Source organism: Lemur catta, chromosome 1, assembly GCF_020740605.2.
Source record: "Lemur catta isolate mLemCat1 chromosome 1, mLemCat1.pri, whole genome shotgun sequence".
In the NCBI taxonomy this organism is placed as follows: Eukaryota; Metazoa; Chordata; class Mammalia; order Primates; family Lemuridae; genus Lemur; species Lemur catta.
Window position 1 is genome coordinate 26,476,953 of NC_059128.1, and position 15,459 is coordinate 26,492,411.

The following is a 15,459-nucleotide window of genomic DNA, read 5'->3' on the forward strand; positions in this document are numbered from 1 at the left end:
AGTAACTGTGTTTTGTTTGGCATTACCATATCAGTGTAATGCAGCAATAATTATGTTACTGACAACAACTTTGTGAGATGTTTATTATTCTCATTTTACAGATGAGGAAACTGAGGCTTGGTGAAGTTACGAAACTTGTCCAAAATCACACAGCTTGTAAGGGCCACAGCCAAGATTCAGAGCCAGGTCTGTCCAACTTCAAAACTCTTAATCATAACTATGAAACTGAAATAGCTGTGAAGTATCAACTTATCATAACTTATATTGGTATTGATATTGCTTAACTGTTATTTAACTCTTACTGATAATTTTTTTGCTGCTGAGTTTTTTTTTGTCCTTCTTAATAATTTCATGTATCTTTTAAATATTGTGAAAGGCAGTATACCATGGTAATTAAGGGTCTGGGCTCTGGAGACAGACTACCTGGGTATGAATCCTTAAACTTCTTCACTTACTTGTTGTGTGACATCGGAAAGTTACTTAACTTTTCTGTACCTCAGTTTTCTTATCTGCAAAATGATGATAGTAGTATTATATACCTGACAGGGTTGTTGTGAAGATTAAATGATTTAATATGTACAAAGCTTATTACAGTGCACTTATTACAGTGCCTGGCATATGGTAAGCATTCGGTAAATATTAACTATTAGTATTATCATCTAGAAATAAAGCAAATGATCATAATTTCTAATTCTCTCTTAGGAAATTTGGATAAAGCAAAGTTTAGACAGCAATGTAGAGTACCACAAAACTTATATAAACCAAAGTTAAACTTGAATAAGTTAGACCTAAAGAAAATCTCATTTGATCAAATTCAGATCTATGATAAAGCAAATTGGGCAACTGCTCATACAGCTCACATGTACAAGGGTCATATATCTGTAAGGACCATACATAGACCCATAGAAATATCCTTTGATCCTATTAAGATCATTGTATTATGAATGTGGTTTGTTTGTTTTCCCCTTGAGAGTGCCATTTGTATTCAGAATAAAAGTCTACATTTTCAGGTGGCTTTTAAGGAGATGGTGTTTTGGCAACGTTGACAGGTAATTACCAAGAACCAAAACCTTATGTAGTACGTAAAATGTTGGCAACATTTCAATTCTTGCAGGAGTGGTTATCAGAATTACACTATGGTGAATGTGTACACTGACCTTTAAATCAGTGGGACCACAGCACATTCAACTAGAACTCAACCATGTACTGATAATGTGCTCTTTTCTCATACTTGTTTATCGCAGCTGTGAGAATCCTAAACTATTACTACAATTTAATTAGAGTAAAATACCTGTGATTAATTTTTTTTTTTTTTTTTTTTTGAGACAGAGTGTCGCTTTGTTGCCCTGGCTAGAGTGAGTGCCGTGGCGTCAGCCTAGCTCACAGCAACCTCAAACTCCTGGGCTTAAGCGATCCTACTGCCTCAGCCTCCCAGGTAGCTGGGACTACAGGCATGTGCCACCATGCCTGGCTAATTTTTTCTATATATATTTTAGTTGGCCAGATAACTTCTTTCTATTTTTAGTAGAGATGGAGTCTCGCTGTTGTTCAGGCTAGTCTCGAACTCCTGACCTCAAGCGATCCACCCGCCTCGGCCTCCCAGAGTGCCCGGCCTGTGATTAATTTTTAATAATAAGTTTATATCAATTGTAGAAATATCCACGAATGGAAAACAATTTGAGTCAAGTTATATAAAAATTCAAAAGCTATTATTTAAAGAATGGGACCTGCCTTATATATGAGCCCAAGATCTCTATGGCTTTTAATCTATATGGGCATTTGATTTCTTTCTTTCTTTTTTTTTTGAGGGGGGGGGAAATATATAACTTTATTTTTAACATAGTAATTAAATTCCACCACAGAATAGGGACACTATGGGATTTTTTAATTTAATAAATACAAATCAATAAAAATACTTTGTTTTGTAAAGAGACTGCCTCTCCTCCCTCCCACATCTCATGGAACCTACAGGTAATCACGTGCCCCTCTGGGCCTGCCTGGCGTGGGCCCCACGCCCACCGCCCAGCTGCTCACACAAACCACTTTCTTCTCTCTGGAGAGGACCCCATCTCATTTGCCTGCAAATACTATTTAGGTACAATACCGCCCTTCCCCAACCCCTTCCAAATACACGTTCTTATACTGCATTTCAAATTTTAAATGACTCTCTTCTGAGAAGGAAGAATCCAGCATCCACAGAAGCGGACATGGAGCTGCTTCAACCAGAAACTGCCAACACCTTGGCACCAAGGGTGAGGTTTCGGTCGACGAACACTGGATCCATCGTGAAAGAGAAGGGGGAAGGAATATGCAAAGTAAAATCTATTGTATGCCTCATAGACTATCCCTTATTTCAAAAATAGAAATTCCTATTTAAATTGAACCTGTCTGAAACAGGCCAAGTATTAGATTCTGCATGCCACAGATCTGTTATTGCTTGTGACGTGACCTCCCGGCGCTGTGCCGCTCAGCTAACCATGCTAGAGAACGTCGGAACCAAATCAACTTCGTAAATCACGGGAAAGTGCTGTCTCCAGCCTGGGGCCGGGCGCCCCACAGGCCACGTCCACGAGCACCGGTCGTGGGGGATAAGGCACTCCTCTGAGCTAAGAAATGGGAGGGTCCCTCCTGACTTCAAGTTGCCAAGAATGACTTGTGCCAACACTTAAATTCCCAGCGCAACCACAATGTTACAAAGTCCTAGAGCTTCTCAGTTTTTAAACTAGGAAAGAAAAACTGCAGACCCAGAAGAAACTTTCACTAACACTCTAAGGCTCCGCGGCCCCTGCCCCAGCGCACTCGGAACTGAGCCCTACCCGAGACTCTCTGGTGGACGTGAGCAGGAGGAAGCTGTCAGTCTGACCGTCTGCGTGGCCTGCAGTAAACTTCCTTTCTGTGTACCCCATTTCCTATGAATCCGTTAATTAATTTTTAACAAGTATTTCCTGAAAGTATTTCTAAGTGTGATGGTTTATAATACTCAACAAATGTAAAAGATGTGACCAGATTATGAAAAAACATCTGCTTGTAAAACATGAGATCGGGAAGGAGGAGCCAAGCTCGTGGTGCAGAAAGCACCAGGATGGCCACGCGGAGCGTCGCTCCCTCCCGTGCGCCAGCTGCAGGGCCCGTCCTCAGGAGCACTGTTGGTGCCGCCATCCCGGGACGTCTGGCACATACAGCCCCCCACCCCAGGAAGGGGCACCCACAGGAAGCCGGGAACAGCTGGGTCTGCCGGTGCTTCAGCTGGGAGAGGTAGCGATGACAGCTTTGACAGTCTACCTGAACCGCCTTGCGAGGAATACTTTAAACTGCAGAAAGCTGCCAATATTCTACGTAAATCATAACTTCAGAAGAGAAGCCTGTTTGGGGTGAGGAAAAAAAAAATGCCATGGTTCTTGCAAGTCTGCCTTTTTGGTGCCAGCACAGAGTATCACTGTCACTGAGTGTTCCCCAGAACACTGAGCTGTTGGTGGTGTGTGTTCACACGCATGTGCAGAGCACACGTCTGTGCGCATGCGCTGAGGCGAGGTCTAGAGCCCCAGAGACTTCTGCACGATCTGCTTGGCAATCTTGTAAAACTGCTCCCGGTCATCCCGCCACATTTTGGAAGCGTCCACGTTGGCGCCGCTCTCATCGTTGGGCTCTGCCAGCATGCTCACCACCGACAGCAGGATCTTTTCCACGCTCTGCACTGGGCTCCACCGCTCGGCGCTGCTCTCGTAGCCCATGGGGTCGTCGCCCGGAGCGTGCAGGATGGAGATGCAGACTCTCCCGTCGGGGTAGATGTTGGGATGAAACATCTCACAGGTGAACCTCATCTTTGGGGGACTTAATGGGTAATCAAGTGGGAAACTCAGAATGGCAGGAAAAACACCAAACTCAAAACAGGTGTCTTCTGGGCCCATGATCAATGCCTCCCATTCAAAAAAATTCTCTTCATTCATGGGGCCTGCCACAATTCCTTCCGGAGGATTCAGTGTTAATTGTTTGTACTCGGCCATCAGCCTCTTGAGCGCCGTCCCGCCATAGCCCGGCAACAGCTGCGCCCGCGGGCCTCGCCTCATCCGCGCCCGTCGCTCCCGCCCCGACGCCGGGGGCTGCTTCCGGGTCCTGATTTATTTCTTTATTTTATTTATTTATGTGTGTGTGTGTATTTTTTTTTTAATTGAGACAGGGTCTCACTCTGTTACCCTGGGGTAGAGTGCAGTGGCATCATCATAGCTCACTGCAACCTCAAACTCCTGGGCTTAAGCAATCCTCTTGCCTCAGCCTCCTGAGTAGGTAGGACTACAAGCATGTGCCACCATGCCCAGCTAATTTTTCTATGTTTTATAGAGACAGAATGTCACTGTGTTGCTCAGGCTGATCTTGAACTCCTGGCCTTAAACAATCCTCTTGCCTAGCCTCCCAAAGTGCTAGGATTACAAGTGTGAGCCAGCCTATTTCCATGCCCAGCCTATTTCCTTTATTTTATGGTATTGAGCCTTTCTATCCTCGATCATAGTATATCTTTCTAGTTATTTAGGTATTTTAAAATGTCTTTCAGTGGAGTTTTTGTCTTTTTTTTCCATAAAGAAAAATGAGATACCTTATTTTTTGTTACTATTATAAATGGTATATTTTCCTCTTTTTTTCCTTTCCATTTTAAGCTTTATTTGTTTCTTTTTGTATATAGATCTATGTTCAGCCACGTTCCTAAATTATTCTAATAATTTATCTATGGATGATTTTAGTTTTCTATATGGTCAGCTAAGCTACTGTGTGAAAATTGTGTCTTTCCTGTGCTTAGACCTTTTATTTCTTTTTCTTGTGTTAACTGTGCTAGTTAGGACTTCCAGTACTATATTCAATTCAAATGTTAATTATAGGCATCCTTATGTTGCACTTAATTTTTAAAGGAAGTGCTTATTTTGTTTCACTATTAAGAATAATATTTGCTATAGATTTTTGGTGGATACTCCATAGGTTAATGACATTTCTGTTACTAGTCGTCAAAGATATCTTTGTGTTTGAAGAATGAGTATAGAATTTTATCAAGTGTGTTTTCTGCATGTGCCAAGATGATCATATAGTTTTCCTCCTTTATTCTGTTAATGTGAATGACATTTATAGATCTTCTAATGTTCAATTACCCATGCATTGCTGGAATGATGGGCTGTTTTTTAAAATATACAGTTGAATTTGGTTTATTAATATTTTGCTTAAACTTTTTGCATCTATGTTCATAGTGAAATTGGCCCATAATTTTTATTTCTTGTCTGTATTTGGTTTTGATATCCAGTATCCAGATTATGCCAGCCTCAAATAATGAGTTGGGAACTAATCCTTTTTTCCCCCTAAGGGGATTTTATAAGACCCAAAATGATCTTTTTTGTAAGTTTGGTTGAACTTCTGTTCAACTGTCTAGGCTTGGTAATTTTTTTGGGTGGTGGGGTTAATATTTTGAGGAGGTATGTATTCATTTTTCTAACTTGTTTTATTTAGAATTGTGTTTCTAACTAGATCAGTTTTTAGAGCATTTTTTTTTTTTTAGGAATTTATCCATTTTGAGTTTTTGAAGTATTAATATTTTCCACAAGTGGCCAGGCATGGTGGCTCACGCCTGTAATCCTAGCACTCTGGGAGGCTGAGGCGGGAGGATCATTTGAGGTCAGAAGTTGGAGACCAGCCTGAGCAAGAGGGAGAGACTCTGTTTTTATTTTTATATATATATATGTGTGTGTGTGTGTGTGGCATGAAAGCATTTTTATTATCTTTTTAATTTCTGCTAAGTATTTCTCTTTTTAAAAATTCCTAATATTTTTTGTTCCTTTTCTCTTTTTTTCCTCATCAATCTTGCTAGACGATTTATATATTTTCTTAGCCTTTTCAAAGAACCAGTGCTTATTTTGATTTTCTCTATTGTATGTTTTCTATTTAATTAATTTCTGGCCTTTTCCTTTTTCTTTTTTTACATTTTTTAAGTGAAAAGCAGAGTTTAATATAAGGACACTGAAGATTTCCCAATTCCCAAGGACAGGATTTCATTAGGCCTCAGGAACAGCTGGAACCAGGGGCTTATGCTACTCAGACCTTGCCTCTTCCTCTTTTCTTTATGCATCTGCTTCTTTTTCTTTTCTTTTCTTTTTTTTTTTCTTTTGCAATTGAGATTTTATTGGTTGTGTTGAGGATCAGTACAGACATTTCAATTTGTACACAATTCTTAACATACGTACCGAAAATCTAAAAAGCCATTTAATTCTTTTTAAAAGTTATTCCAGTGACTTTCCAGCTTAAAATTTGGAGGCAAATTTTCCTTAAGAAGATATCAAGTACCAGTTATCTTCAAATGTTGATAAACTGTTACATAAGTCCCACCAATTCACAATTTATTATCATATATACTACATACTCAAATTTTCAATCCTTCACAGCACATTAACAAAGTTATTAGGAAAACAGGACCACCACGACCAAAGATGTTACAGAGTATACGCAATTCTGACAGAGACAGCCATGATCAAGGAGTGGTTTTCTTTAGGAAACAAGTCTACTAAAAAACAACATGGGAATAGAAGTAATTTAAAATGTTCAAGACATTAAATGCAGGCCTGGGACTCCATATTGCCATTTAGTATGCTTTATATTATAGGATATAAAAACTAACCCCCATCTATGGAATGTTAAGCTGACACCCAAGCCAGTCAAAGCCTCCCATAATTCAATATCCCACACTATTTTCTGGTTGTACCAAAAAATAAACAACCAGTGAATGATTTCACCTCTTAAAAAAAAGCATTTACACTTAAAAAATGGGATGAGGTGGGATTCCCTCCTTCTTAAAAATGTTTCTAGAGCTACTAAGAAACTTGCATTTACAAAATAGTTGATAAAAATATTCCTCTGGATTGTACAAGAAGGGAGACAGGGACCACTGATAAGACATGGTATATGTGGCCGGGCGCGGTGGCTCACGCCTGTAATCCTAGCTCTGGGAGGCCGAGGTGAGTGGATCGCTCGAGGTCAGGAGTTCGAGACCAGCCTGAGCAAGAGTGAGACCTCGTCTCTACTAAAAATAGAAAGAAATTATCTGGCCAACTAAAAATATATATACAAAAAAATTAGCCGGGCATGGTGGCTCATGCCTGTAGTCCCAGCTACTCGGGAGGCTGAGGCAGTAGGATCGCTTAAGCCCAGGAGTTTGAGGTTGCTGTGAGCTAGGCTGATGCCACGGCACTCACTCTAGCCCGGGTAACAAAGTGAGACTCTGTCTCAAAAAAAAAAAAAAAAAAGACATGGTATATGATATTAATCAGACTTGGCTTCTTTCTCTCCTGCTTCATCAGAGGCTGGACTCTCCTCAGTTTTAGTTTCTCCATTTTCTGCAGGTAAATCTTCTTTAGTTTCTTGGTTAGCCACTTCAGCCTGTTTTCCCTTTGCTCCCCTTTTCCCTTTTGGTTGCACTTTTTTGTCTCAAGATTTATCCTTTGCTGCTGCCTTTTTGGGCTTCGTTTCCACTTTTGCAGGAGCAGGTTTAGCTGACAGCCGCGCAGATCTCCTCTTGGGCTCTTCCTTCACCGCGCCTTCGGCTGAGCTGACCTTTCTCTTGGGCATCTTGGCGGCGGGGAGGGCGCGTGCCGGGTGCCTGCGGGCCGCGGCGCGCCGAGAGCCTTCGCGAAGCTGGGCTGCCTAGCCGCTGCCGTCGCTCCCGCTGCCCGAGCTGCTGAGACCCCTATCTGCTTCTTTTTCACTTTCTGTCTACTGGCTTTTCTGCTCTTCAGTCTACGTGGCAGAAAATGATAACCATGAGCTTCTAAATTTGATGTCATTTCCAACTTTTGTGTTCTCCTGATTCCTCTTGGTATCCCAGATTTTTTTCATATAGATCTCTTTCTTAAGATTTTTTTTCTTTAGAGTTCTCATTAGTAAAATTTTCTGTAGTGAACTCTTTATTTGAAAGTAGCTTTATCACCCTAATTCTTGGTAGATATCAGATAAAGAATTATGGTTTGGCAGGGTTTTTTTGTTTTAGTTTTTTTTTTTTTTTTGCCCTTGAAAAAAATAATTCCACTCTCTTTTGGTTTGCATTGTTGCTGTTGATAAATCAGCTATCTAATAGTTCTCTGAGTGAATCTGTCTTTTTAACCTGTAGTTGCTATTCTCTTTGAGCTCTTTGTTTTTTGGTTTTCTGAAGTTTTATGTGCTATGCCTAGGTGTGGATTTCTTTTTATTCATCCTGTGTGAGATTTTGTCTATGAACTGCTTGTTTTTCCTGGAAAAAAAAATTGTGGCTATTCTTTGAGACCCAAGATGCACATATATTGCTTCAAGAGATTTGCTTGTTTCTTGTAATTTCTTCAAGGTACTACAGTTTGTTTACACTTTAAATTCATCCTTTAAGGTATTTTGGACCACCAAATGGAGTGAATTTGGTTTGCAGATATGTGTGTGAGCCTGCTTGTATTTACAACCTCTTAGGAATGGTTGTTATGTTCTGCAATAGGAAGACATTTCCTTGTAGTCCGTTGCGGATAAGGTGTGTGGATAGGATGAAACCTTTTGCTAGGGGGGGTCCCAACTTTATAGAGAAAGGAGTCTCTTGTTAGATTTTCCATGTTGGGTGGGCCCTGAACTCTGCTTCTCTTTTTTCTCAGGAGACCATCAAAACTGAAGCTCAAGTTTGTGAGTTAGGTAAAGATCTACAGGATAAAAGCAGTTTCATTATGCTCAGGAACAGGCCTATGATCTTATCTCTTTGGGCTTCTGCTTTCTCATGAATTTTGGTCTGGTAATTGTTTTACCATCTTGTCAGCTTTTCAGTGCTTTTAAGATTTTTTGGAAAAAAATTTTATCCATCACTTCCAGTTGTTTTCAGCAAGAAACTTGGTTGAATAATCTAGCCTAATATGTTATTGGAAGTGGTATTTTATTTTCTTTTAATTTCTGTGGTTTTTCCTTTTATGATTCTATAAGACAGGTGCTTAACTCATCAGTTATTAGCCTTACTTTTTAATATAAGCATTTGAAGCTATAGATTTAACACATTGTCACACTAGAAAAAAAGATTTTTCCCATGGGGCTATGGTGTTCTATTACGAAAATACAATAAAAACTTTGAAAACAAAACGATCTTTTTTAATTCAATGAAAAATTTGTTATTTTTTATCGTTTTCTATGCACGAGTTATATGCAACTCACTTGGCGCTAGAATCCATTTTTACACTGTACCCCACTTGAGTTATATGTAACTCACGACATACTGAATTTGTTTGAGAGAATGGAGTCTTCATATGCTTCACGAGGTCCCGAGCTCAAAATTAGCATGAGTTAAATACAACTCACAAGGCAGTTAATGTGTTAAAAGTAGCTCATGAGTTTTGAAATGGAATTTTTTCATTATTATTAATTATATATTTAAAAATTTAAATTTTCCATTATGATTATCACTTTAAGCCAAGACCTGTGATCCTCAAGTCATTTAGAAGTACGATTTTTAAGTTTTAAAGTATGTGGACCTTATAAGATTTATCTTTTTGTTATACTTAACTCACCTTTCTTAAAAAAACCAAGATTTTAAATTTAGATTACAAAGCAAGACTTAATTATGTGCTATAAACAAGAGACATGCATAAAACAAAATGATTTAGAAAAGCTAAAACTAAAAGGGTAAGCAAAGGTATACAGGCAAATAGAAACAATAAAAAAACAGGCCACTGTTTTCAGTGGTCTATTCTCCCCTTCCTGATAACAAACTTTAATGAATAATCAATATTCCATGTCACTGAGACTTTGAGGTTCTTGGAAGACTGATTTAGTATTAATAATAGAGTGGTAATTTTCTTTTGCTTTCTTCTCCTAACTCTCCTCCTCCCCCTTTTCTTCCTTCTCTTCTCCCTTCTTTTCTTCTTTCCCTCACACCTATTCTGTGACTGGAACTGGGAAATATTTCCCATTGGGATACACCTTACTATTGATGATATTTCATAATTAATGAACAATTAATTAACAATTTGGGCAGCATTTTTCTTTCTTAGTGGAACATAAAGGTATATCTTGGAGTCAATGGTATCTTAGCTCTATGAAATATATATTTTTACATACATAGCATGGCTTTTCACCCTACCCCATCCCCTATTTGAAATATCCTCTTTCGGTCTTTTTTATTCTGTGTTTACATCATTCAAGACCTTAAAGTCTTAATGAAATTATTTTAAAATAAAATTTTTTCATCTTGATTCTTCTTCTTCTAGTATCTAGCACAATACTTTGTTAAATACAGGATGTTATTTAACAATTAAAGGAAGTGTGTAGGTATAATGAATCATAGCACAGACCAATATTTATATTAGTGACCAATTTTTCAGCTACTTATGAAATGAGATTAATACTTACGTTAATTAAGATTATTTTGGATAGAAAGAACAGAAATCAGTGTTTCCTACCTTTAGCAAGTTAGAAAATTTATTGAATGGATTCTGAGGCATCTGATGTTGAAGGAAGAGTTTAACCAATGAAATAAATTAAAAAGTAATTACAAAATAAAAAGCACTGTGAAGGAAATGAAAAGAGTAGTATAATAAGAAATATAGGGTATGATTCTTAGTGAAAAAAGAAGGCCTCATCAATGAGCTTGAGAATTGAGGTATGAATGGGAGACAGAAGTACTTAAAGGGTCTGGGAGAAAAAGTATTTCAGGGAGAGGCAAACAACAGGCCTAAAGAGGGAACAAACTTTCAGTTAGCTGAAAAGATCATAAAAAGTTAATCAGAAGAATGCCACCTCAAGATAAGAGAGACAGGCAAGGGCCATACTCTGATATGCTTACATTTACTGGACATTTGTGATGTTCTGGGCACTGTTCCAAGCACTTCTTGAGCAGCGTGAATTATGCCATACTGACTCAATGAATGATGAGAGTTTGGATTTCATTTGAAGATGCATTGGAAACCCATGGAACTATTAAGCGGTGCCATGATCCATTTTACGTTTTTAAAGATTACAGTGTTGTACACAGTTGATCAGAGAAGGACAAGAGAGGAATAAAAATAAACACTAATTGGTGGCTTATACTAGTCCAGATAAGAGATGAAGTTATCTTGGACCATGGTTCTTCTGGTAGTGGAAATGATAAGCAGTGGACAAATAAGAGCTATATTTTAGAAATCTTTTATTGATGGTTTGGAAAAGAGGAGAGGGGTGTAAGGGAAAGGGAGAAATAAGATTAGAGAGGACTGAAGTATTGAAGAGGTGATATGTGTAGATAATTTAGCCAAGTCATTTGTCAGTAAAGGGGAGCAGAGCTGGTTTTAACAGCTTTTTATTTCTATAATTTTTTTCTGTAATTTTTCCACTGGCATTTCTTTTTCTCTTCTCTCCCCCATCTCCCCAGCCCAATTCTTGGAATCAAATATATTTTTATTCTCGTCTGCCTCTCCAGATTCCAGCACCTTTTTCCTCATCCCACACTTGACAGATGCTTAGAGGAAAAAAGTCAGTGTAAAAAGTAGGCTAGCATTCTCAGCAATTCTGCCCTTTTTCATCAAGATGTTCCTTGCTAAATCAGTCCTTGCCATATCAAAGCAAACTCATTTTGTTCTGTAAGTAAAGGTTTAATCCTTGAAGTATTACCATCCTAATGAAGTCAGTCTGTGTGTATGTGTGTTCCTGGGGTTCAGGGTGATGACTATATGTATTTTTATACGGGAAGTCTTAACGTGTCTTAAAAGTTAAGTATTGCCAAATCACAGATTCAGTTCACCAGTTGTTTTCTCAATTGAAAGCCAAATGACCAATTATAGTATAAAATTAGTTTTGTAAAGACAAGAAAAAGTTCTCAGAAAAGATGGCTTTTTTCAAAAAATGCTTCTTAAATATATATTTCAACTTTTGAAACTACCTTTGCAGTTTTAAGTAGACAGGGTCCTTTCTCATTTTATGAAGCTCTAACTTGCCATTATCTTTAAAGATGAACAGGAAAACCATGTATCAAAACAAAAGAAGGAATTTTGTGGACAAGATAAGTGGGAAGATGAAAATTCATAAGGCAGAAACCTCAGATTAAAGTCAGATAAAAATTGTGGAATACTGTTAAGTCAGTGGTTCTTATATTTTTGGTGGTTACAGAATCCTTTAAGATTCTGATGAAAGTTGAAGAACCTGGCTCCATAAAGTGCACAGACACATATACGTTCCAATTTGTACATAATCTTAAGGGGTTGCTGAATCTGAAGAACCTGTGGGGTACATGAGCCCCTGGTTGAGAACACATGATTTAAATGGTAATTAGGGCTGAGGAGTATGTGGCTAGGGAACTGCCACATTCAAACTGTGACAGTGTTCTATTCTCAAATACCAATCTTTAGGGCAACCAAGACTTAATTTGTTGTTTTTAAATCTCTGGTCTGATAGCTGATGAAGCAAAGTAATTTTTAGTTTAGCTATTAAAAAATTAGCATAATTTGTTAAAATTTTTTCTTTGAAAATGCTATAGATGGCAGAGTTTTCTGAAATAAGGCAGTATAGTACTAAGGGTTCCCTAACATAGGCAGCCTATTTAAAAAAAAGTTGAACTGAAACATAAATTGCAAATTTACTGAAACCTAGGTTTACACAGGAGCTGAATGTTTCCTTTGAGAAGTAGGTTTTAAAAAAAAACAAACCAAAAATACCAAGCCTTTGTTCTAGCTACCTGGCCATGAATCTATAAGTTAACTTGTATCAGAAAGCTATGAATTTTAAAATGAATTTTATTAGTCCTATAAGTTGAATATTGGATATACTTATTAAGCTGTGTATGATAAAGTTGTGCTTTGTTGCTGTTTATTTGGATCAGTGCCTAAGTGGAACACTGAGACAATGATATAACTTTTTTTTAGAGACAGGATCTCTCTCTTCACCCAGGCTGGAGTGCAGTGGCGCAATCCTAGTTCACTGCAGCCTTGAATTTCTGGGCTCAAGCGATCTTCCTGCCTCAGCCTTCCAAGTAGCTGGGGCTTACAGGCACACGCCACCATGCCCAGCTAAATTTTTTTTTTTTTAATATACAGAGTTGCTATGTTGCTCAGGCTAGTCTCAAACTCCTGCAATTTAATAAGTTATAAATTGTTTCCTGTTAGGCAAATTATTCCAGTTTAGACCATTATCTAATATAATCCAGAATTCTTAGGATTTATTGATGAAGTAGGGGATTGACTAGATAACCTACGTCTAAGTCCTTTGTCGATGCTGGAAGTCTTGAGTTCCTTACATTTTTTCCACTTACTTAGCTTGAGCAAATAAAAGCGTTTTTTTCTTCACCATAAATCTTGAAAACAAGCTCCACATCATAAGAAATAGTAGAAATCAAAGAAAGAAAATACTTTATACTTATGTACAATATTTTACTTTAATTTGGCTTATATTTTAGCCAGTGATCAATTTTTTGTTTTGTTTTTGGCAGGTGGACAGTTAATGCGTATTTTGCTTTCTTGTAACTTTCCCTGTGAAATTCTGGAATAGAAGTATGACTAAGAATACAACAAAATTGTATATATTCCCATTCAACTTCATTTATTCAGAGAATAGTAAAACAAAAGTGAGAATTTAAAACAATTTAAAGCAGTATAGATGATTCTTTCTGCAGTTCTACTTAATGAGTTTTTGATGTACAGTGTTTTTGTGCCTCCCTTAGCATTAGCATGTTGTGTGGTTCTAGTGAGATATTTTTCTCACAACAGCTAACCATAAACCAGCTACTTTAACTGTCTTTAGTTGAAAACAGCACACTATTCCATACTAGAAAAAAATCCCTATTTGTGTTGGATTTATTGCAAGATAATACAGTACTATACTTTATGGATGATATGAGGTGTTCTGAATATAATTTTGAATTTATATGATTTTTGCTTTTAGTGCTAACTTTGGAATTTAACACCTGAGATTAGTCTCCTGAGAAAAGAACGTTTAGCTAATTTAAGGAAATTTGTGAATGTGCTATTTTTTTTCCCCCATATATTCACAATGATGCCCATGGTTTTGTATTTTAGTTTATATGCATTGTTACATTTGGAACCAACTACTGTTGTAAAAATTAGAGTGAATAATTTAACATGTTGGCGACTTGGTCTTTTTTTTTCCTTATAGGGAAATAATCTTAAGTGTCAGGGTCAAGTTTCCTAAGTGTGTCTTATATCTGTTTTATGTATATCAAGTATGTGCTGTAGGGGGTTATTTTCTGGGTTTTATTTGTTTGTTTGTTTTTATTTTTTCTCTTAGTGAATTTTCTGAAGCATATCCCTGTCTTGTCTAATCTTCCTTATAATTTATGTACAAGAGAAACCTAAAGTTCAGGGGTATAGTTGTGACTATAGAACAAAGAAAAGCAAACAAACATAATTTAGGGTAAAAAACTCTAGGAAGAGAAGTCTCCATATTCTTAAGAGTTGTAGCTCTCTAATTGCCCTTCAGAAGCTTCTAGTTCATTCCATATTTGGCTGTTCAGACTAAATTTCAAACCTTTGTTCTTTCTTTTTAGTAAAAATGAGACTTAAATTTTATAACGACCCATATATGTGACTTTTTTTTTTTTTACCTTTTGTTAGCTGTTTTATAATTTTGTGTGTGTTTGTATTTATATTTCTCTAACTCCTGACCTTAAGTGATCTTCCCACCTCAGCCTCCCAAAGTGCTGGGATTACAGGCCTGAGCCACCTCTTCTGGCATTTGTATTTATGTTTCTCCACCCTATCTCTATCCTCAGTTCCGGAAAGGATTAGAGATGATTTACTTTCCACCTAATTAAAATTATGAAATGGAAGTAACACTGCCCTTAATTACATTTACCATTCTCTTGCCTTTCTTTATAGTTTTACTAAGTGTATATATATATCCCTAAATATTATCTTGTTTAGTGTTGTGTATTTTTGAGAGGCAGTGTAATGTAGGGACTAAGAGCACTGGCACCAGGAGGTTCTGCCACTTACTCACCATGTGATTTGGGCAAATTACTTAATTTCTCTGTGCCTATTTCCTCATATGTGAAATGGGGATGAAAAATAGAATCAACTGGGGGTGTGGTAGTGTATGATTGTAATTCTAGCTCTTCAGGAGGCTGAGATGGGAGGATTGCTCTTTTTTTTTTTTTTTTTGAGACAGTCTTGCTCTGTTGCCTTGGCTAGAGTGTCATGGCATCAGCCTAGCAGCTCACAGCAACCTCAAACTCCTGGGTTCAGGTGATCCTCCTGCCCCAGCCTCCCAAGTAGCTGGGAGTATAGGCACATGCCACCTTGCCTGGCTAATTTTTTCTATTTCTAGTAGAGATGGGGTCTCGCTCTTGTTCAGGCTGATCTCAAACTCTTAACCTCAACCGATCCTCCCACCTCGGTCTCCCAGAGTGCTAGGATTACAGGTGTGAGCCACTGTGCCCAGCTGGGAGGATTGCTTGAGCCCAGGAGTTGGAGTCCATCCTGGGCAACATAGTAAGACCCTGTCTTTTAAAAT

The 15,459-nt window shown here is 37.9% G+C and overlaps 2 protein-coding genes and 1 pseudogene across 13 annotated transcripts in view; 1 reads left to right on the top strand and 2 right to left on the bottom strand.

Moving 5' to 3' along the window:
* Positions 1–15,459, top strand: part of NUMB (NUMB endocytic adaptor protein) — a 171,534-nt gene that overhangs the window by 81,108 nt on the left and 74,967 nt on the right. For 3 of the 11 annotated variants that reach the window (XM_045564300.1, XM_045564267.1, XM_045564327.1), the window contains exon 1: positions 102–186. The exons of 4 other annotated variants lie outside the window; for them this stretch is intronic. The gene's annotated coding sequence lies outside the window, so the exon portion shown is untranslated. Of the gene's footprint in view, positions 1–100; positions 187–15,459 lie in introns of those variants that run through there. 4 more of the 11 variants (XM_045564290.1, XM_045564266.1, XM_045564312.1 and 1 more) reach the window with 2 other exon arrangements.
* Positions 3,514–4,105, bottom strand: LOC123647112 (ubiquitin-conjugating enzyme E2 G2-like). Its single transcript, XM_045564340.1, has one exon. The coding sequence runs from the start codon at positions 4,065–4,067 to the stop codon at positions 3,534–3,536; it is 534 nt and encodes a 177-aa protein (XP_045420296.1). The 5' UTR covers positions 4,068–4,105; the 3' UTR covers positions 3,514–3,533.
* On the bottom strand, positions 6,355–7,708 carry LOC123647118 (annotated as a pseudogene). Its single transcript, XR_006738138.1, has 2 exons — positions 7,287–7,708; positions 6,355–6,935 (listed from the first exon to the last, which is right to left on the bottom strand). The product of XR_006738138.1 is annotated as a non-histone chromosomal protein HMG-14-like (transcript).

Coding starts and splice junctions, on each gene's coding strand:
- LOC123647112 (XM_045564340.1), bottom strand. CDS start 4,067: ATGAGGCGAGGCCCGCGGGCGCAGCTGTTGCCGGGCTATGGCGGGACG.